We start from the raw sequence: 23185 nt of genomic DNA, 5'->3' as shown, positions 1-23185 counted from the left end.
GACTGAGATGGTTCGGAAATATCCAGAGGAGAGACAGTGAATATATCGGTAGAAGGATGCTGCGTTTCTAGCTGCCAGGCGGGAGGCGTAGCGGAAGACCAAAACAAGAGGTTTATGGATGTTGTGAAGGAATGAGGGTAGTTGGTGTGAAAGAGACAGATGGAGGATATTGATTTACTGTGGCGACCCCTGAAGGGAAAAGGCAAAAGAGAACGAAGAAGAAGCAGCACAGGTGTATAGTGGCAGTGGAATTTGTTTTAAATGGAAGTCCATGGGGCATCTTGGGCCATGAAGTTTCACAGAGGGACTGTATGATGTCTGTCTGAAAAGTAATGGGACTGGTGTCACAAACAATTTATTTTAAGTCCAAACAACAGTTTACATGTTTTCATCCTGTAGCCTAATGCACTTTTCCAACCTGTCTTCTCAGTCAAGCACTGCCGGGATGCTCAGGGCATTGTGAGCAGGTGCATTGTCGTGGTGAAGCAGCCACTAGTTGCCCAGCCACAATCCTCGTTTCGCACACCGAGCGACACAGGACGTCTCTGTAGACATGCTGATTGATCGTCTCTCCGTGTGGCAAAAATAGCGGACGATGCCTCTCACATCAGAAAATGTGATCACCATGACATTGACTTGCTTTCTGTAGTCTGGGTGACGTTGGACTCTTCCACAGAGAAGGGCTTGGTTTCCGGGTCATACTCAAATATCCACATCTCATCACCAGTGATGACTCTTCTAAGCAAGTCTGTTTCAGTTTGAAGACGCTCTGTGATGACACCTCCATGCGGCGCTGCTTCTAATTATCATTCAGTCGACTTGGCACCATTTTTACGCAGTTGTATACAAAAGCATGTCAACAAATTTAAAGGTTGCAGAAAACTGAGATTACACTTACACACTCCCAAGAGATCACGTTAGATGATAACACAGTTTGTTAATCCCTCTTTGGTCCAGAGCTCATACAACGCACCCAGTCCCTGTTTTGTTGCCAATATTTGATATAACACACATTCATTAATTTTATGGAGGTTAATTAAATGTCTGGGGGTTTTGAAATATTTCAAATAACCAAACCAGAACTTAAAAGATTGAATGTTTGGTCATTTTGAGGAAATCTGAACTAGATTAAGAGATTCAGTGTGAGGAAAAAGCTGGAAAAAATATTAGTTTGATGAAGCTAAAGGCTGCTGTATGTCACGCATAGAGGGTGCTAACCGCGTTATATCCCCCCCCCCACACACACACACACACCTTTACACTTAACAGGGACCTATTATAAAAGTTGTTACAATGTTGTGTTCTCGTGTTAAACAATGCCAACATGTCAGATAATGAGGTTTAACGCATTTGGAAGCCCAGAAAGCAGTTTCGGGTGGCTGTGTGTGTTTTTTGCTGTTCTACTGATGACACTGCAACCAGGACTTCCTTATATGACCTGCAGATGGCCTGCAGTCAGTAAACGCAGCAGTCCTTCGGACGGGAGGCCAGAATCCTGAGAAACACTGCTGGAAGAGGTGCAGCGCCTCGAAGATCTAGAAGGCTTTCTGTGGGGTTATCGTGTTTAGCTGCTCTATAGTCCAGAACTCAATACAAACTCCTGAAAATTCTTATAACAGATCCACTTTAAGCTGGGCCCTATGCAACACAAGCAAGCACATTAGTTTGTGGTCAACTAATAATAGTGATTTGACAAAGTTTAGCTACCAACGTGAACTATCATTGAATGTATAGTGTGTTGTAACAACACAAGGAGTGCAAATTGATGATCACCTCTATGGACTGCTTTGGTGCTTGTACGTGCTATGTACTTAAATACCATGCAGCTGTGAAACTACAATTTACACACATTTGTATGCAGTTTAACTAATAATTGTGACAAATATATACTTTTTTGTTCAATTTGTAAAAACAAAAAAACACTGTGGCAACATGCTGGTGGTGTTCTTATAGTTCTTGGCTTTAAAAAAAATGTCATTTTGAGCTGGTCACACACAGCAGCCTTAATAGCGGTTCCTCTGTGCGTGAACATTTTTTGCCACAAAAAGGTTAAGGGTGGCAAAATAGTTAATTTTCCAGCAAAAACAAAGTTGTGTTAAAGTTTAAAAGTATATTTGTGTCATATGCCGTGGATGTGATTTTTAAAAGCGTGCTCTCGTTTATGGCACATTTAATGAAAAAATGAGTGCGTTTTGCAATAACAACACAAACAATCAATTCATGTAAAAAAGCAGAAAAATGAGTTGACTTACCAGATTGAGGACAGTTTCAACTATATCCCGGTTGCTAACCTCTCCAGCTTGAATTAGTCCAGTAAGAACGAGAAATTTGGTTTTGATGTCACGAATTGGCACAGAAGGGTCGATGATGCCAGCCGGTAACACTAGTGAACCTGCGCCGGACATCGCTGCCGTCTCCCGGGTTGGAGCGGCGCCTGGGGCCGTTTGCTGCTCGTGACCTAGTGGAGGTGGTCGGCATGTGATGGGCACCGAGCCCGGCATGGTCACCTCACCTCCGGTGCCCGGCTTCGCTTGTGGCGTCCACCTGAGCTGAGCTACTGTCCGGGGCTGGTTGTCAGACAATCTCCCGGTGTAGTGGAGGAGCTCCAGAGAGTACCGAGAGAAGAAGAGAGGAGAGGAAATGAGAGAACGCCCCGGCGAAACGACCACAACCCGGGTTTGTCAAATCACGCTCGCCAACCCGTTAGGGAGTCCTGGTGGTTCCGAAGCGTGCTGCCGGTGCCAGGCAGTGAACTAACCCACATCGTGCGCCACTACACTCGGCTGGATGTCACTCAATAGGTAGGTGATGCTTTCAGCGCCCCCTGTCGGCTGCGACTTTGACGTGTCGGTACTTCAAACATTCACTTATGAATTAACCACCTGAAATGTCACTATTTTGCTTTATTAGCATGAAAGTACAGTGAAGACTAAGTTACCTGCGTTAAAAAACGTCAAAAATATAGCTTGATTATGCTACTTTTGATCTAAGAAACGGTCATTTTCATCCTTGGCACACCTGTTGTGGCACGTAGGCCATCTTGGACACCAAGCAGACGCTAATGAGCACGTTGGGTGTGGCGTCACATGACTTCCGGTTTGGGTCCCTGAAGCACTTCCGGCTTACCTATTTAACCACTCAATGAAAACAGCTGTCAAATAATGAAAATGACAAGTAAAGGTTTGTTTTGTTTCACTATCAGACAGCTAATTGTCAGCATTTGACAAAAAAAATATAAAAATAAAAATATACAAACATTATACAGACAGACTGCTAACCACTCCACCATCGTGCTAGGACTAGCCATAAAATTCAATTAGAATCTGAAAACTTTTTTTCCACATGAACAAATGTTATATATCTGTGTTCCAAAGCCCCTGGCAGCGCCAAGCTAATTAGACATGCTTTTATTTCAGACAAATGATACCTTGATAACCAAAGCCTGAAATGAGGCCTGAGTTGGCCTTTTTTTTTTTTTTTTGGTCAAGATATTAAATGGCAGTTAAGGTTAATTAAATTCAGGGGTGGAATGGAGGTACTGGCTAATGAATTCAAGGTTAGAAACATTAAAACTATAATTTGTTCCATTTTGCTTCAATGCTATTACAAGTATGATCGCCCACAGGGAAAAACACACTCATATGCTGATAAGCCTTTTTATCGCTACAAATTCCTACTTGTCCGTTATGCATAAACCTCTTTAACTTATTCATCATTTGACCATAATGTTATACCTGAAATGATCAAATCAATTCATCTTTTTAAATTTAAAATTCAGCCTATATTTCATTGATCTTCTGAGCAGTCAAGTTTATTTTCCAAGAAGTATTTGCGCTGCAAAGCCCAGTCGTGGTCGTGTACAATGGACTCTGACAGCTTGATAATATTTCTGTCGATCGCTGTGACTGACTGCAAGCCAGGCTTGCATTTCATGACCTCATTAAGATGATCCGTGTCAACACAGCTTAGGAGCGGATTCAGAAATATTGTAGGTTTGGTTTTTATGCAGTAATACCCGGGGTATCGACTAGTCCAGCTTCATATTTTCAATAAGGCAGATAACCAACTATGTGAAGTGATCAACCTTGATTAGGCAAAGCATCAGTGCTCCCATGTCATGGTATTTGACCTTAAGGTCATCTTTTATATTGGCACATTTAAGATGTGTATCACCGTGTTTCTTTAGTTTAGTAGTTTCATTTATCTGTGGGGTTTTAGCAAATTAATCACCGTTTCCTAAATGCTCATATGCTATATCTATTTATTATTTTGGCCATGATATGAGAATGGATTTCGTGGCAGATAATGTCATAGTCTATCAGCATTCTGAACAAATTAAGACAAATTAGCAAGTGTTTAATCCATGTGACCAGTAGAGGTCCCTCTCTTCCCAATCAGACAAGTGCCTGTCACAAGGTTGGAAATGACCACTTTGCCGATAAATATACAGTACAGTGATACAAAACACATACATATGTGACTTACATACTGTATACTATATATTATTAACAGAACCATTTAAATATATGCATAATTATAGTATTCTATGCAGTGTATAGGACTTGCCAGTATTTAACTCAAATCTTGTTGTGTATACACATGATTCAGTGAAAAATACTTGTGTTATAATTCGGACAGCTTTATTTAAAAACAAACAAACATGTCTTTTGTCATCACCGGCACGGTCAAGTACCCTAAAAGCAGGCATGATCAAGTCAAACCTTAAGTCATTCACAACCGCAGGAGGTCAAAGTTGAACACCAAAAATGACATAAATTCCAAAAGCAATACTGAAGTAAAACCAGTTTACATGTTGCATTACAGGCGGACTGACGTGAAGGTGAATCAATATATAGGAAAAGAGCTGTACAATCAATCCCTTCACAAATATCCAATATACATGTTGTTTGCATATACAGTATATTCACACATATACAGTATGTACACATACACAGGACACTTGCATGTACCTCATAATAATAATTATTATTATAGCCTTTAATCTGAAATCATTAATATGTACATGCTTCCCAGAAGCATATAAGAGCTTGAATGTCCTAGACATTGTATATCATAAGAGTAAGGTAATATTATATACATAGGAGTTTATACGATGGAGGTTTTTCTGATATCAAAATAAAAAAAAGTTGCAAATCAACATTGGCAGGATGATTAATTTCCCAAGGAGTAAATATACTGAACACCTATAAGATGTCCTCATTTGTTATTGTGCAAATGCAGAGGAGCTCAACATTATATTAAAAAAATATGATTCATTAAACTGTGCCTTGGTTTTGAGGGTCCTATCTTTGTCTTCAATGTGACCAGAACACCAGGCTCGGTGTTTCATATTTTGGTCTCCGGACCATCTGTTATGAGCGGCTGAAAAGAGTTGCGGATACGAGCGGCTTCCGCAGCACAAAGATGGCCGAAGGCTTTGTTGTACCATTCAGGAGTCCTTCCTCTGAAATAGAAGCAGCATGTTAGGCCCAATCCAATATACACCTTACATGCACGTACTCCCAGAAATTATACTTGAGCTGAGCTTTTCCAAATAATCTTGGGAGATGAAAAAAATGTTCTTAGGCTTGCTATTGTTGTATTGTTTTTTTTCACTTTCAGCACTTACTTCAAATCCACTCTGCAAATGTGAGTTAGTCTGGACTTTCCTGAGCCGCAAGGCTCAAGCAGGTAATTGGACTCCAGGACAATAGCTCGTACCGCTCCAACGGGAGGACAATCCTCGTGCTCCATTGAGACAGAAACCAGGGAGCACGCACCTTTGGGCAGATCTGTCCTCCATGACCTTGGGAAAGAAGGTATTACTTTGTTTTGCATCTACAATCTACAACAAAATTATACAGTGGTACATCTGTTTTTGTTGCAATAGGTCAGAATGTAAATCCAATTAACACAAAAATATTTACAAAAATAAATTTTACAGAGAATAATTAGTGTTTGATATTAGTGTTTAACAATGACGTATTAAAAATGAGAAATGAAGGGCAAACAAACTAGTTTGTTGCGTGCAATACTATATGATAACTGAGACCGTGCACAAAAACAGAGAAAACATTCGTTCAACTATACATACAGCACATATTCTTAACTTTTTCCCTGAGGGCCACATGCCAAAAAATCAAAGCATGCTGGGGCCACATTTCCATTTTTTCATTATTTCAACCCATTATTTCATATTTACAGAAAAAGCAGCGTGTCGTACTGAAAAAGCATGTCCCCAAATTTCAACTGTATTTTTCGTTTTGTTTGTTTATCATAATATTCTGGAAGTGTGAAAAATAAAGTTGACTGGAAGCAGCCGTTCGCCGTGTTCTTTTTTGGTATTGAAATCCTTGAGCAAAGATTGATTTAAGCTGCTTTTGTATCGATATAAGCAGACCAAATTGGCTGGCGGGAGATGAAAAGGGCATCCTAGTAACCGGATTATCATAATAACCGTGTATCTACTAACGGAGCTAATTATATCATAAAAGACTAGAAATTTGCCGGGAAATGAAAATAAGTAGTAATTCGTTTTAACCGATATCGATATAACAAGACTTTACTGTACTAGCATATTCATTCATTCTTTTTTATATACCGCTTATCCTCACAAGGGTCGCGGGCGTGCTGGAGCCTATCCCAGCTGTCTTGGGCCGAGAGGCGGGGTACACCCTGGACTAGTGGCCAGCCAATCACAGGGCACATATAGACAAACAACCATTCACACTCACATTCATACCTATGGACAATTTGGAGTCGCCAATTAACCCAGCATGTTTTTGGAATGTGGGAGGAAACCAGACTACCCGGAGAACATGCAAACTTCACACAGAGATGCCTGAGGGTGGAATCGAACTCGGTTCTAAATACTTTATTGGTCATTAATATTTAAATTGTATATATTTTTATCTTAAAATTCAGATGTTATAATAAATGATAATATTCTCCAGCATGTCATCTGACTGGCTGACTGACAACCAATTAAAATGTCCACGTTCTTTGCGTTGTTGTCGTACCTGAGAACCACAAAGTCCCTGCTGGGGTGAGGTGGCATTCGATTGAGGACGTACTGAAAAACCTCCGTCTGCTTGTCAAGTGTCTCGCACACTTTCCACTGCAGCAAGTCAACATCCCAGAGGTGGCGCTCACGCAGCACACGGTTCAACACAACGGACGGCGGCGCTTCTACTTCCACGGATACTCTCCAGCGTCTCAGCGGGTTCCCGTCTCCCACCTGGACATGACACCAAGTTGTGTTTCTTACAATATTGTTATGATGAATCATTTACACTGGGGGTCCCACTGATTCCGACTATTAAGCCATTGGCACCAACCTTTTTATAGTATAGCTCTGTATTAGCAGAGCTGCTGCAGGACACCCAGGACTTGGACTTTTCGCGAGCCTCTTTCAGCAGATTCTGAAGCCTGCCCTCCACGTGGTTGTCGTACGTTCCACCGTCGTCCTCAAGCTGCTTGAAGAGCTCGTCGAAAGTCAGCGCATGCAGGTCTGCTTCCACGTATGAATTGCGAGACTGAGTCACCATTTCGTGAGGGATCTGATGAGTGAGTAGAGCGGGCAGTCAGACTCGGAAACGTCTTGATTTTGTATCCAAACTTGAAAATGTCGCTTCTTGTACCTCAAAAAGACGATTGCACTCCATGATCATATGAGCAAGACCCTGTGTTGCTGCTAAGTTCTCATTCAGGTCCTTCTGGTCTGGTCTGCCACTGGCGTATTTCTTTTGCATCGCCCTGAGGGTCACAAGGAACCAAAAAGCTATTAATTCAGAGCACCAAGGTCAACATCTCGATGCAGTGCAGTATATAAACCCTCCCTCCGCTCTACAGGAAGCCTCTTTGATCCTTTAGGCAACAATTTCATCAGGCTAAATTAGAGAGCTTTGCTTTGTTTGTACACAGCATGATCTCATAAAACACTGAGCTTTAAAAAGAAGGCCCCATCCTTTAAAAAAACTAACCAGAAAAGTAATCTCATGCACCCCCAAGGGTTGAGTAAATTCTTTTAACCTTTTTTTAAACATCTTGTTATGGAGTCACGGGTTGAGGATAGTGAATCAGGAGTTAATAGGATGCATGCATATTTTGGTCAGATGTTCTGAAGCAGAACAATGACACCCAAGGCTCCTGGTGAAGATTTACCTCGGTGAAAGATTGTCTTTTTTGAGTATGTTGAGATGGAAAAGGGAGGGCGCCAGACACACTGCAATGTTCATGGGCGTCATCTGGTTTTCCTCCACAGAGGATGTCACGTCGCTCAGAAAGCAAAGCAGCGTCTGCAGCACCTCTCGGTTTTCATCCGACATGAGCATGATGGCTGCCTGGACAGCCTGCAACCTTTGGTCCTTCGGTACATCTGCATGCAAGAGAGAGTGTTTGTTTTTGTTTTTAATAGGCATTAATAGACTAAATGGGTGGAAAGGCTGAGAGTAATGTCCTCACATTGGTAGATATGGAGGAAAGTCTCCCCTAGCTTGCTCGTGAGCAGCGGCTCAGGTAAATCCCTGAAGAACTGCTTTACCATGTCTGCCACGTCATAAGCGGACTGATCGTCATAGTTCACATTGTCTGGGGAGCTCTCGTTCAACTGCCGCAGAGCTTGAATCCTAGACTTCACACCTGATTTACGAAACAGGCCCACCTAGAAGCAAAACAAACATGTTGTTGTCCACAGGCGTTACGTGACAGTGAGGTGTCGCACTGTCATTGTTCGCATTGTCATCTTTTGTATCCTTACAACAACCTGCGTCATTGTGAAGAGAAACCATACACCCCCATTATGTGTGTCAGATAAACCCAATCATGTGTTACGTCACTTGTGAAACTCATGCAACCCGAGTGTGTGCACTCTGGCTGACCTGGTCAAGACACTGGCTCCTCAGGTACCGCAGGGCCTGCTGCAGGCCGAAGGGAAGTGGTTGTCCAGAACGTTGCACATGCACTATGAGGGGGACTCCAAACACATTCTTATCCTTGTAGTCTGGTACCTTCATTCTCTTCATGAACTTTGGTACTGCCCTAGTAGAGCACATTTGACAATACCATTACACAAATAAACACAAACAAATAATATCCAGTGGGGGAAATAATTTTTTGATCTTATGCTGATTTTGTTTAGCCCGTTTACAAAAACATATGGCCAAGGCAACAAAGGTGTGGATCAAGAAGAAGCACATTAGCATCCTGGACTGGGGGGTAGCCAGTCTCCATACCTTAGCCCTGTAATGGACGGAGTTGAAACTTTGACTTGCCAAGCGACAGATTTGGAGAACATCTATAAAAAGGAGTGAACCACAACCCCCCCTGAGATGAGCGCTACCCTTCTGACCAACAGCAAGAACGGCCTGACCTCTGTGCTTGCCAATGATTCATCTCTCGCTTGGGGATCAAAGAGAAATTGACATTTTTTCTGGATTTTTTGTTGCTATTCCATTAAAATAAACGTATGACAACAACCAGGGTCTGATCAGGAAAATAGTGATCAAACAACTATTCCCACCACTGTACAATGTTTAAAAGATGCTGACCAGGTCCAGCCATGCTTGTTTGACAAGGAGTACTTTTCCATGATGGCCGTAAGACGGAGCAGAGAGAACTTCTGTAACAAACTCAGCTGGCCTGCCGACTGGTTGGTTATCTGCAGCGATGCCACCGAGTGGCTTAGACGATTGGATATCTGAAAGCTGGGCCATCGTAACCTAGCGATATACAAGACAGAGCAGGGGTCATGAATTTGAATAATAGGAACTATTTCTGACTTTTCTCGAAAGAACTGCTAGACAGTCAATTTGGTGTATTTCTTACCTGTTGGGTCTGGTAAGCGAAGCCCCTACTCCTGAGTCTCTCCTTTCCCTGAGCCTTGTTGTTTCAATGTCTGAAAGAGATACTCCGTCTCCAGCGCTTGGTGTAGTCTGACTTTCCGTCACAGAATCCCCCTCGAAGTCCAACGTGATCTGACTTAAAGACTGAAGACCAACGGTACCTTCTCCATCCACCTTTGACAGCCCTTCCCCTCCTGGCAGTACATTTTTAGACCAGTGGTCCACTATCTGCTGCAGACCATTGACATGCATCAAGATGTCATCCAAGTGAGGAAACAGGTCTTCTTTCTCCAGGTCTATTAGATCTCCTGTGCTGGCATACAAATGGGAGCCAGGAACATTATCATACACACTGATGCGGCTTCCTCTAGAACAGCACTGTGTGACAGGCCTGGCTTCCTGCCTGCATGTTATCAGGCCAGAGTCCAGGTGCATGCTGCCTGTGTGCCAGTTTATCGAGGCCCCGTTGGTCGGTGATAGGCTTTCTATGGACAGTGCTTTGGGGAAGGTTCCTGGTTTGTGGTCATTAGGGATATGAACCACCAGGTCCTCGTAGGAGCAAAATTCATTTTTGCGATTTTGTTCTGCAACTTTGTTCATTTGGTTGCCTGAGAAGATATCTACATCTTCTAGATACATGCCGCTACGCTTCTGGTCAGATCGGTATGGCTTACGCTCTTTAAGGCTGGGTGTGCTGCCAGTGCTTCCACTAGAATGGCTGCTACCTTCACTGCTAGACTGGGACGGAACCTTGTGGGATGGTGGTTCTGGAGCTCCACTGTCTCTGTTTATAATCTCCACACACGGCAGACTCTTTAGAGCGTGGGCTTCCTGCTGCAGCACCGGAGAACTGATGACCAATGTCTTACGACCCCTTGTAAGCGATCCCCTCGAGCGTAATGTCTCCATGCGTTTTAGGAAGTCTTTGGCACGGGTGCGACTTGTCTTGCCATGCTTATTAGGCAGGGAGCCGTAATGACCAATGTCTTTGTTGATGGGAGACATTGTCAGCAAAGTAGAGTCTGGCATGGCTACAGAATCTGAGCAGGTGCGGTTGGAGCAGTCAGAATCCTCGGTGCTCAGTCCTCGAGGCCCACTGCCCCCACTGCTCTCGCTATGTACAGAGGATACTTCTGGCTCGCTGAGGTCTGTTAGCACACTTTCACTACTGGTTGTGGTTCTAAGAGGCACACTATCTCCAGCTGACAGATCCTGTCCTTGGTGTCCCAGGAGGCAGTCAATGTCTTGCAGCCTGGACCAGCGCCGGCTGCTCCATTCAAAGGTCCATTTGTCACTGATGGCAAAGAGATCTTCCTCATCGGAGTCTTCGCTCTTATGGAAGCAACATACAATTAATATGTTAAAAAAACGCAAGAACTGAGATAATATATTCATGAAGATGCACTGCTTTTCATACTTGGCAGAAACCATTAACAGCTCATTTCTCCTTGGCATTATTAGTCAGAAACCTATTTACGAGGTAAATAGGTTAGGTTGTCATGTATAGAACCACATACAGTGTATCACTATTACCAGAGAGGACAATGAGTGTGGTCTGCAGGGACCAGCTAGAGGAAGTGTTCGCTCTGTCTTAATGACATTACACAATCAGGAAAAGGTGATGTAACACAACATGCTCAAAATATTCCTTCAAGAATAATTTGCCACAATTAGAACTGAACACATTTGAAAGTGTGGGTAGATGAAAACTAGGAAGCACACGGTCAAACATAGTAAGTCAGTAAAATGATATCTAATTCCAGGCATGAGCATTTTGCCACCTTTGTTTTTGTTTTATGTACAATTATAATGCCATGGACACACTTACTTTCTTCTTTGGGATGTTCACATCGAGTTTCAAAGAGGCACATTTATTTAATGTGTTGAGTCGCCTGAAAAACAGACAAACATGCTATCATTATACAACAGGAAGGATCATAACTCTGAACCCATTGTGATTACAAATTATTCAGTCATGTAATTTGCATTTTTTTTGCAGAAAAAAAACTGATTGACGACAGATGTGATGCTGTGTTCACTGGAAAATGATGCAATTTAAAACTAATGGTCAACTTTTGGGAGTAGATGAATTTCTACTTTCTTGTTCATTCGCAGATTTGCCTAGCTCGGATGCTAATTTGCTATAATATACCCAAAAATGAAAGGCTTACAAATGTGTATAGTCCAAGTTGAAAAAGATACAAAAAGTTGAAATATTCGGTGTGTAGAGGTTTACACATGCAAATATGTCTTTCGCTGAAATTTTGGTACACTTCTCTGGTCCAAAAAATGTAAGGATGCAGGGGCCACTTTGTTACATTTTGCACATTAAAGATGATAAAACCCATCCAATGTAGGTCAATATAGGCTAACCTCTCGAAACATTCACAGCTTAAATTTTAGTCCCGGTTCCCCCTGTCCTTGAGACTCGATGCGCAACCAATCAATAAATTGATACCAATTCACGGAACAAATACAAATCATTTGAAGTTGCAAATGTAGCTCAGTGTGAATATTTTCCAAAAACAAATATCTGGGTCAATATGACAATTTCTGAACAAGTGTCAATGCAATAAACAGGAAATAATTTTAAATGCGAGGCGTTATCCAAAGAGCAAGTTTGTATGCTTGTTACTGTAGCTATCAGGACCCAAAGCGCAGATTTCTAAACCGGGGCCCCCTTTTTCCAAAGCGCCAAGAGCTTTGGATGCAGCAGCCCAAATAGGAGGTTTCTTATAGGAGAGGGGCGATCCAACACAACATAAGCATACATGAAATAGCAATTCTATCAAACACAGCCAATATTATGGAGGTATGGTATTATTTTTGGACACAAGACTTTGTCCTTCTATTACCGTAGAAATGGTGTCGAAATCATGAGCAAAATCACCCTGCAGTTGCAACTGTTTCCAATTGTGTTGTAGTTGTCCCTTGGCCACTTTGGAATTTAGATGAGTCGCTTTAGGGCTGTTTAGAGTCACAGTATGTCGGGCAGTGTGAGGCGCCCTCATGCTCTTCCACCTTCCTTCTTCATTGTTGCTATGGTTACTCTTGTAACCCAAGCGCTGTTTCTCGGAAAGAAGCAAGATCTGTCCTCTGACATAATGGAGTGATATTGAACCACACTTTTATGACTTAATGCACTTGGACGTTGTAAAAACTGTCAAAAAGATAAAAAAAAATCTGTGGAGCACAAAGCCTGTAAAATGTCTTATCTAAATAATTGTGACTTGTGTAATTCATTCAGTTAGGTCTATCAGTTGTTGAGGACGGCTCTCATGTAATAAAATTTACTAGCACTCTAACTCATAATTGCTGTTTTCCAAACATGCATTATTAAAAAGCATAATCGATTGCACGATTGCATCAATCTTATAGATATGTCGGTTGTGCCCTATCCACAGAGATTTAAAAAAATGCATTTACCTGCAAAGAGGCTCAACAAGATCTTTGTCCAGAAAGTCATGGTCTCTTTTGACGGGGGTGATATCAATGGGGAACTGGGAATCTGGAGGCAAAATGACATTAATAATGGATTAGATTTTATATAGCGAAGTGAACCCATTATATTCACTCACTCCTCAGTCACACACTGCTGATGGTGATCTACATTTGTAGTCACAGCTGCTCTGGGGTAGACTGACGTAAACGTGGATGCCAATTTGTGCCGATGGCCTCTCAGACCACCACCAAACATTCATTCACATTCATACACCAGTGTGGGCAGCACTGGCTGTTTGGTAAGTAATGGTAATGGTAATGCTTTTATTTCATTTGAACATGCATCAGATTACAATTGAATGCATCTCATAATCAGTTCACAGTCCCACATGTCCAAAAGGAGTAGAAAGAAGCAAAGCTTATTAAATCCTACCCCTCCATCTGGTACTTTTACAATCAGTAACTGTTACATTTGTTCACTTCCTGCTTTCCATAATACAGTTTAAGGTTGTTTTTTTTTAAATAATGTACCTCGTACCGAAGTATGCGGTGATATGACTATACAATGCCATAATGGGTACCATAGTAAGTGTCAATATAGTGATATATATAGCACATCATGACTGGTTCAAGACTCTTCATCCTTGTATTTAGCAAACATCAACTGCTTGTATTGTTTCTTGAATTGGCTCATCGTTGTGCATTGTTTGAGGGTCTTACTCAATCCATTCCATAGTTTGATTCCACATACTGAAATGCTATGGCTAGCATAACGTAGTCCTAGCATAGAAGTGTTTCAAATGTAGTTCTTCCCTGAGATCATATTTCTCCTCTCTTGTCGAGAAGTATTGGATGACATTTTTAGGTAATTGGTTGTTTTTAGCCTTATGCATTATTTTAGCTGTTTGAAGATGAACTATATCAGCAAGTTGAAGTATTTGTGATTTTAGAAATAAGGAGTTAGTATGTTCTCTGTAGGCGGCATTATGAATTATCCTTACTGACCTTTTTTGCCATACATTTAGCGAGTGAAGATTGCTTTTGTAGTGATTAGCCCATATTTCCACACAATAAGTAAATTACGGTAGAACCAGAGAGCAATAAAGAGTGTGGAGTGATTTGTGATTGAGAACAAATTTTGCTTTGTTCAATATTGAAATTGAGATTAGAAAGTAAGATTAAAAGATGAACCGGTTAACAGCTTCATGTAGGGACCAAAATGGAAAAATAAGCAATCTATTGAGAGATTCCCAGAAATGAACCAAGACACTTTCATAGTATTTGCTACCAATGAATGACAAGGGACAGAATTTGTCCAAATAACAGCGCTCTTGCTTGAGCCGGCATTACGTATTGCACAGGGTATGATTGCTCTCTTACATAACATAATGGACTGCATCCAGAATCTCTGAATCTGACATTCCACTGCATTCATGTAAAGTCATTAACTTTCTATGAAAAGCAGGCCGGCAGGCAGCGATGACCGCTCAGACCGAAACAAGGCTCAGCTTGTTCTTGGGGCTTTGGCTTTGAAGCAGCGCTACATCTTAATAATGTATTTCATCTTTAATTCAATTTGTAAGAACCCCCTGCAACTGTAAAGGAACCTGAGATTGCTAGCTTTGCACCAGGGGAACAATTTCCTTTTACAAGAGGCTGCAAACTGGCTATGCTTACCCGCTAGACCAGGGCCATTTAACTACACTGATCTGGGGTCACATTTTCCAAAGTCTTTTACTATCATTTTTATTTTGTATGTCTATGCTTAAGGCTCTGCCATACTTTAAAATCTTTACATCACCAAACATTACCAACATGTTTACATTGATCAAATATCCTCTATTGTGTGGGGGAGCGCGATACCCTTTGAAGGACCTTGCTCTGATTCAACAATCATAAGTCTTCTATACATCACCCCTGCGCCTTAAGTCTACACTCAACGTCATTTCCTTGCTTGACCAGGTCTCCCGTGAACATGACATGCACCCCATGGTGGCAGAGAAAGCAAATAGCACAAATGCAAGTTGCATTGAAATACATCGGGTCATTACACAATTTTCTGGGCAATGACCTAACACACTACTGAATATGGCCAAGTGGGTCGTGACCCACCAGTTGAGAATCACTGCTCACTTGTCTGTAAAAAAAAAATCGCAAAGATCTTCTATATCAATGATGGTATCAATTTCGATTGTTGGGTGGCAGTTCTTTTTGGGGGAAAAATATGTATTTATTTAAATTACTGTCTGTGCCATTCGCTTGCTATGCCGCCACAAGTTGCATGCCATATTTCTGTCCAACTTTGGCAAGCTTAACAAGGAGGGGAAGGACATCAAGTAGGGACTTAACATACTGTCGGTAGCTCTGGTAATCGGTGGGGTGCTATAAGCAGGAGAGGTACACACAGCTGCAGATATCTGCAGGAGAAGAGCCCGCCATAAAGAGACAGCGTATCGGCTACTACAAAAACAATAAGACAGGGATCCTGTATATGACAAGATTGTAATGATATTTTTAGGCACCTTTTTCAGTTTTGAACTGTAGTCACTAACCAGTCTTGGATGGATCTGTCTAGTTGAGTAGTCCTGCTCTGAGAGGCCTGTTTTTAAAACGTCTTTGGTGTAGAAGACAGCTTTATGTTGTAACCCTATCTTGGAAAAGATTAGACTTAAAAAAGCAGCTAATGTTCGCCTCGTTTTGTCTTGTCTGGAACTCCAACTGGCTCCAGAACATGCCAGTTGCGTGAATGAGCTCCTCTATGCATGCAGATGATGAATGCATGGAATTATGCTCCGTGTTGGCGAGCGGCCTGACTGACACGATGACCTTATGCACTGCTGTTCTCCCATGGTCTTTAAAAAGGCCACATTCAGGCTGTTAACAGTGCTTTATTGAGCACCCGCTACAAAGGCTTAAAATAAAGATTCTGAGTTATTTTTGTGTATGGCAGAGCTTTTTTTTACTGCACGAATCTCTATCTTTAACCCAACAATGTTTTGATGAATGTGCATGGGCGTGCTTTTCCCTGATTACCTTCAAAGAGCTGAGCATACTGGGGAAATCCAGCAGCTCGCAGCCAGTCACACGCCTCCTTTGCTTCAACCTCTGAAAAAAAACAGGACAGAGAGTGCTATAAGAAGAGAGAAAGTGACCTCATGATGAATTACACAGGATGGAACAAAAACAAAAAAAATCCTATGTAGACTTCTCCAGACGTGTGGGTGTGTGGACTTGGGGGGGGGGCTGAAGCCCACCACCATCCTCTGCACTGATTATTTGGAGATAGCAGGAGTGTGACCTTACTGGTCAGCCGGTCTGACTCAGATTATCCCAGCAACCTCACAAGGAACTTCCATCCAGCAAGGATAGAAACTTATATGATCTTAAGACGGCCCTAGGTCTAACACATATCTCAACCTGTTATAAAGATTCCCTGACAAGGTCATCTCTTGTGTCTATTTTGCTGGCTCTATTTGTAAGAATGGATTTGGAAGGACTAACAAAAGGTTACTTAGCTTATTCATTCATCTACAGTAAATAAACACTCACCAGACATTCATTAGCACATACTGTACGTACACAATCTAATGACATCCAGTCAAATGTATAACAGTGGAACCTCTGGAGACTTCACATCTTGCAAGATTTTATGCTATTTCTTTTAGTTTCTACAGAAAAAATGTATGTGTAATCATCATTGTCACCTATTGGGCCCAAAAGGTTTGGTCAAAGCGATTAGTTTAATACACAAATCCTAAAAGGGGACCTATGATGCTCATTTTTCGAGTTGTGGTCTCCTATAGAGCAGCTACACACAATAACCTGCACAGAAAACCTTTTAGATTCTCCAGAATCACATATTCCAGCTGTATTTCCTTGGGTTTTTGCTTCCTGCCAAAACGGTCCGTTTTATTTATTCCACCCACGGCCGGCCTCCGAGCATCCCCACTCTGTGATTGGTCACACGCCCAAAGTGCTTTCTAACTATGAACCATATAAGGAAGCCCACAAATCTGTGACATCAAAAAGTCGCAGTTTTACTACGCCTTTTGAAACCTAGCATTTTGAGCCATCCCAAACTTCTTCTAGGGCTTACTTCCAAATGTGCAAACCTCATCATCTGAAACCTTTGCATCATTTATCACAAGAATAGAACATTCTAACTACATTTATAGGTCTGAAAAGTGTAAAAAGCATAATAGGTCCCCTTTAAGGAATATAATGAGCATGCAAAATCAGCGCTGATTCAGTCCTTACAGATTAAACCGATCTTATCTATCCTCTCTCATAGCCAGAGGCAAGAGTCCCCCTTTGCGCTGCCAAACTGATAGCTAGCAATGTAGCCCGCCAGCGCAAAGAGCCAGACAGCAACCGACTATTAGCGCTTATTAGCAGTGACAAGAGCAAAGTTACTCAAAGGAATACTATGGAGTCCATGGTATTGGACGACCAGCCATTTTCGGTCGCTGTGCACTTTATTTTTGTTAAGAAGGTCAAATCAGGTCGTAGTGTCACCCATCGCGTACGTTTTGTTTGTTTGTTTGTTTGTTTTTTATGTAAAAAATAAAAGCATAAGAAACTGGTATAAGTTAGTACTTTGGATATCAATTTTCTAAACTTGCCGTTTATATTTGAGAAAACTACCTCATGTGTAGTTAGAATAACACGTTTATATTGTCTCATGTATAATGTTCAATGTTTCAAAAAATAAGAACAGAACATTGAAGCTGTATGAAGTCATTCATTCATTCATTTTCTACAGCTTATCCTCACGAGGGTCGCGGCCATGCTGGAGCCTATCCCAGCTGTCTTCGGGCGAGAGGCGGGGTACACCCTGGACTGGTGGCCAGCCAATCACAGGGCACATATAGACAAACAACCATTCACACTCACATTCATACCTATGGACAATTTGGAGTGGCCAATTAACCTAGCATGTTTTTGGAATGTGGGAGGAAACCGGAGTACCTGGAGAAAACCCACATGCAAACTCCACACAGAGATGCCTGAGGGTGGAATCGAACTCGGGTCTCCTAGCTGTGTGGCCACCGTGCTGCCTTATTTAAAAAAATACATTATCTGCCAAAAATTAGAGAGCTTTCGCAAGATCAGTGATTGGTGAAAATTTAAATTGCAGGCCTGGATTGAAAGGGATTAAAACTAAATCTAAAAGTTAGAACATTAAATCAATAACACAGTCTATGGAAGAATATCAAGATGTTAAAGAGGTCATGACAAACTGATATGACCAGAAGGGTGCTGTTGACATTGATAGGAAACAAACTGTTGGCACCTTCCCATTAATTCTCACACCGTTATTTACTGACACTGAGAGACATATTATCTGACCCAACAGAGTTACAGGACATTGGATGAATTTTAAACCTCACCCCTAAAATAGAAACCAGCTCTATAAGGAATTCCAGTACTGATCCTTACCATTCATTTTTAATTCAAAAAGATGAGACAGTATCCAAGTTACCTCAAATGTTTACAGTTTAAAGAATCATCACAGGACTGTAGCAACCCCTGCATCCCGACTAGGCAGATTCCCCAACCATAGGCATCATCCATAGGTACATCTGAGGTTTCACTCCCTGTCCCTTTGCCTATCACCCCTTCTCTCGAAACCAGCGCTCACCTGTGTTGTTTCACATGTGTGTCACAAGAGTCCAATCGATGAGAAGTGACTTTGGTCTTCAGACTGACCAGCAACTGAATAAATATTAACAGTTCCCCTCGTTCGACCTTGGGTGGCTAAAAAAAAGCCAAGAGTAGAGTCAACATGCCGCCGACGTCCTATCTGCTGCATTCACACCTGCATCACCAGGAGGGAAAGACCTTCTGGTCAGTCTCTCCTCCCTCCCAGGTGGTTAATACCTCCATCCTGTATTGTCCCGCTGCCAGGTCCCCCCCGCCGCAGGTTGTACCACTGGGAGCAAGTAACATGAGCTGGGAATTCCTCTCCGTTTGGTATTCTGTGTAACACGAGACAGAGACATTCTGTCCTCTCATCCTCTCTCGGAGGAAATCTCTCGTGGATAAAAGGCTGGGGCGGGCATGATGCCAGAGAATGAGAACTTGTGTTTGCTCTCCCTGCGACCCGCTGCTCTCAACCAATGTACAGTGTAGAGTTACACTTCCACAAAGAGATGGAGCCTGGTTTTAACCGGACACAATAGCGTACAATCTCCCAGGCTGTGTCCTACTAAAGTATCCGTGGAGAGGGCAACTCCTTGCTTTATGCCTCTTGTGATTATGTAATTCAGAAGCAAGATTGGACATGTCTCTGCGGGGGGGGGGGGGGTGTCTGGCACACTTTCAGAGTTGAACAGATGCAAACAATGCCAAAAAATGTGCCCCGACACCATACTAACCTACAAGGAAACAGTACAATTCAAAGTCAAGGAAAGTTAAATCATCTCATTGGCAAAAAACGTACGGCAACCAATATTCAATAATTGACTGGGTACCCTTTTGGTTCCCCATACTAGGATTTGGGTAAGTTCTGCTCCACTTAAGAGGCACCTTGCAGATAATTCTAACATTGACCAATGTTTGTGTACTCACGGGATATTTTCATCATACATCCAGGCGGCTTCGTATATATCCGTCGAAAGCTTTTGCTATTCCAAGTCAGAGCATCTTTATTCCCACGCTGGGCTGCATTCCTGCTAGCTCTCAGCACAGCTTGGAGTTTGAACTCAGCTCCTTCTTCCTCTTTCTCTTGGCATCTAACCCCCCACCCTCCCAAGCACCACTATAGGCCGGTCCCCACACTAAATCTTTCCTTCAATCCACCCCCTTTTTCTGTGGCAGACTTCCCCTCCAACCACTCCTCTGCTCCTTGTGCCCAAATCCTCCTACCCAACTGTGCCCACGACAACTCTTTTATACCCCACAAGTTTCTGGCAGCGGGTTCCTGGCGACAGCCAAACAGGCCACTGAATTCTAGAACCCCTCCAAGATGTGTTTGTACTGCTTATGTTTATATATTATTCCAGCGACTGAATTCTTTACTCAGTCCATTCCATACCTACATATTGACATAAGTATTTGGGGTTTTTTTTCTACTTTATTGGGGCCCGGGTTGTTGGTTCCTTTATGCATCAAATGTGGATCTCTGCTTTGGACAGATTACATCATTGTTGAATTCCATATTTCAAGTGGAAAATGTTTATTTGAACCAATTATAGGATTTTGGGTTTTTTTTTTGTCAAGTGCAGATGTTATTCTGGCAGGCCGACAAGATGGAAAAAAAACTTCAACCGGGCTGGGCTGGTCTACGGGGGAAAAATCATGACATAAAGTGTCAGCAATCAGCAGCTGTGAGTCACGCTGTGGCGCTCCACTTTGTCTGCCTTCACACTATCCCCAGCATCTAAACTGTCTGAAAGAGGTCCGTGAATGAAAGGATGTGTGTTATCTGTGTCATCTGAGAGAGAGGGGATGATGAGATTGATGACGTTCTTATGACAAAACGCTGATCACCACCAACTAGGGAAACATACTGTGATTGTAATTTATTAACATGCAAACTGCAGTATAGAAGTACAGGGGAATTTGATCACTCAACATACACATAAAAATGGGAATGTCACATACTGTAGGTTTGATTCCCTGCTGGCAGAAAGATTTGATACAAAATATCATGTATTGCCTTACTAATAACATCTCATGGGCATAAATTAAAACTAAAGAACACAGAAGACATCGCTTTACGATAACAAACCTCAGAAGTAAAAAGTCCCTTACTGCAATAGTGGCATAATGGATTGAACTACAAATTTCACGACTTCACTCTAACACGGTTTGTCAAAAATAGATTAACTCATAAATCATGCTGTTTTGTGATTTAATATATTATCTTTATTATTATCTATATTATCTTTTTTAAATTAACTAAAACTAAGACTTGATGCTTGAAAGTATTCTACCCTGGAGACTAGGTGTCAGTAATGTTACTGTAATGGTCGGTGAAGTACACAAATACCAGACTGGGTCACCGGAACAACAGGCTTTTACTGCAGGTTTGAATTACCTGACAACAGGCATAATAATAATAATAATAATAATACCATAATACAGTTTTCCCTCGCAGTAACACGGTTCCATTATCCCTGTCTCGTGTTTTTAAAAAAAGTAAATTAATTAATAAAGTATCACTGTTTCATGGTTGACTATGTGGTATTATTCGTCATAAAATATTGAATTATGTAGTATGTAGCATTCCGGGCACCAGGGGTCAGTAATGTTCCATTCTTGACATGACATGACATTCATGACATGACATTACCTGTCACACTGCATATCCAACATGATGGAGTGAAAATAAGTTATCCTCCTATTTCGTGCGGAAGTGGTAAGGTTTTGGCTTCTTTGTCATTCCTCCCCACAAGTGGAAGCTAAATAGTTAGAACATTGGCTTGTGATGCATTGCTAAAGCCAAGGTGCATAAGTTTCAGGAGAAATATTGGAATATCATCTCATCTTGAAGTAAATATTACTGCATGGGGTATGTTTGTAATTCCTCCATCCATCCATCCATCCATCCATTTTGCTATGCCGTTTCTCCTCATGAGGGACACGGGTATGCTGGAGCCTATCCCAGCTGTCTTCGAGGGAGAGGTGGGGTACACCCTGGACTGGTTGCCAGCCATCAGTATGCACAGTATAGCCAAAGCAATGGCAGTTTGTCTCTCAGCGTAAACCCTAACGATTAATTATTCAAACGCAAGGATAATATGACCGGCGCTTACGTAAGCTGTCCCATCCATTCGCAGTTTCCTGTAACGTGAGCAACTTTCCAGATGTAGCCCATTTGGACTAAGCCTATCTGCCATTTTGCTCTTGTAAAACACAACCCTTGCAAACTACTGGAGCCGGGGGCCTGCATATAAACACGGAGAGCGCAGACAGAATGACGGAGGCGGTACACTTTAAAAAAATAAATACTCTTTGAGCACGTCGGTGGTTTAAAAGCACTCTAAAACAAACTGCTTAAATGTATGTGTACTGACTGCATGGACTCCTGTAAATGTGTCGGTCTATTCCACCCCCGCATTGAGACGGCTAAATGAATCACCCAGACAAGGCATGAAAATAGACTTGCCCCCCCCCCCCCCCCCCCCCCCCCAAAAAAACTGTCTACGAGTGAGTGCTGAGACTGTCTGTAAGAAAAACACCTGGAAGAGTGAGCCAGCAAGCAAGGTGAAAAAAATGATTCAGGAGTGGAAGAGGTGTCGTCATGCTAGGGGGCATGACGCTGAGACCCGTCTTCTCCCTTTTGATGCTAATTGAATATAGACAGTCACTCACAATAAAAGTACAGCGCAACCCCCCCACATCTGATGTCTCATCCCAAAATAGGCACACATTTCCTTTTGTCTAATAGCTGGCGATGATGTGCAGCCGCGGAGGAAACCATTCCAAGCAAACATGCGTGTGATTGCGGGCCGGCAGCTAAATAATTGGAATGGAATGTTGGAAAAGCTGGGAATAAAAGTCTCCCACTTTCCAAGAGTGGGTTTTTAATTAACATGGCTCAGTGTGACTTCCAACAAGCACACAATTCACACATATCAAGATGAGGTGCCGCTTACAAACACCCCGACACATCTTCAACGCTCCCGTCAGCAAACAAGACAAAGGACAACGGCTAAATCATCTGAAGAGATAATCTGTCTCCAACAAGGTGACTAACAGTGACTTGATTCTGGACGCGTGAGCCCGGTAATTACACAGAGCCCGTATTGAATCACCCACAGACTTCCTGAAGCCTCATTGGATTCCACGGGGGACCTGTCGTTATCCCGCAGTCAACACGGGGCCGCAGCTTTTAAAATGATTAGCTCGGGGCAGCGTTGCCTGGACAACAAGGCAACATTTCCTCCAGCTCAAAT

At 42.2% G+C, this 23185-nt stretch overlaps 3 protein-coding genes across 11 annotated transcripts in view; 1 reads left to right on the top strand and 2 right to left on the bottom strand.

Moving 5' to 3' along the window:
• The window catches only part of LOC131134774 (neurobeachin-like), a 189633-nt gene extending 186572 nt beyond the window's left edge, over nucleotides 1-3061 (bottom strand). For 2 of the 4 annotated variants that reach the window (XR_013627937.1, XM_078792628.1), the window contains exon 1: nucleotides 2253-3061. Coding sequence is in view for 3 of the 4 variants with exons in the window: in XM_078792628.1 (XP_078648754.1) it covers nucleotides 2253-2501 (249 nt within the window). In the remaining variant the exon portion in view is untranslated. The remainder of the gene's footprint in view (nucleotides 1-2252) is intronic. The other 2 variants (XM_058080378.2, XM_058080376.2) reach the window with 2 other exon arrangements.
• hdac12 (histone deacetylase 12) overlaps nucleotides 2659-23185 on the top strand; it is a 74693-nt gene continuing 54166 nt past the window's right edge. The window contains exon 1 of the mRNA XM_078792641.1: nucleotides 2659-2662. The gene's annotated coding sequence lies outside the window, so the exon portion shown is untranslated. The remainder of the gene's footprint in view (nucleotides 2663-23185) is intronic.
• Nucleotides 4619-23185, bottom strand: part of stard13b (StAR related lipid transfer domain containing 13b) — a 66171-nt gene continuing 47604 nt past the window's right edge. For 5 of the 6 annotated variants that reach the window (XM_058081018.2, XM_058081016.2, XM_058081017.2 and 2 more), the window contains 13 exons: nucleotides 16317-16388; nucleotides 13269-13350; nucleotides 11671-11734; nucleotides 9826-11174; nucleotides 9549-9719; nucleotides 8880-9039; nucleotides 8464-8662; nucleotides 8164-8377; nucleotides 7641-7755; nucleotides 7338-7559; nucleotides 7020-7237; nucleotides 5630-5806; nucleotides 4619-5464 (listed from right to left, as the gene is read on the bottom strand). In XM_058081018.2, coding sequence (XP_057937001.2) covers nucleotides 5347-5464; nucleotides 5630-5806; nucleotides 7020-7237; nucleotides 7338-7559; nucleotides 7641-7755; nucleotides 8164-8377; nucleotides 8464-8662; nucleotides 8880-9039; nucleotides 9549-9719; nucleotides 9826-11174; nucleotides 11671-11734; nucleotides 13269-13350; nucleotides 16317-16388 — 3161 coding nt within the window. In that variant the 3' untranslated portion in view covers nucleotides 4619-5346. Of the gene's footprint in view, nucleotides 5465-5629; nucleotides 5807-7019; nucleotides 7238-7337; nucleotides 7560-7640; nucleotides 7756-8163; nucleotides 8378-8463; nucleotides 8663-8879; nucleotides 9040-9548; nucleotides 9720-9825; nucleotides 11175-11670; nucleotides 11735-13268; nucleotides 13351-16316; nucleotides 16389-19853; nucleotides 20003-23185 lie in introns of those variants that run through there. The other variant, XM_058081022.2, reaches the window with a different exon arrangement.

The sequence above is a fragment of the Doryrhamphus excisus genome, linkage group LG8 (assembly GCF_037039965.1).
Source record: "Doryrhamphus excisus strain RoL-2023G ecotype Guam linkage group LG8, RoL_Dexc_Guam_v1.1, whole genome shotgun sequence".
NCBI classification, from domain to species: domain Eukaryota; kingdom Metazoa; phylum Chordata; class Actinopteri; order Syngnathiformes; family Syngnathidae; genus Doryrhamphus; species Doryrhamphus excisus.
Note: the sequence above shows the minus strand (reverse complement) of the source record. Positions and strands in the feature narration are given on the sequence as shown.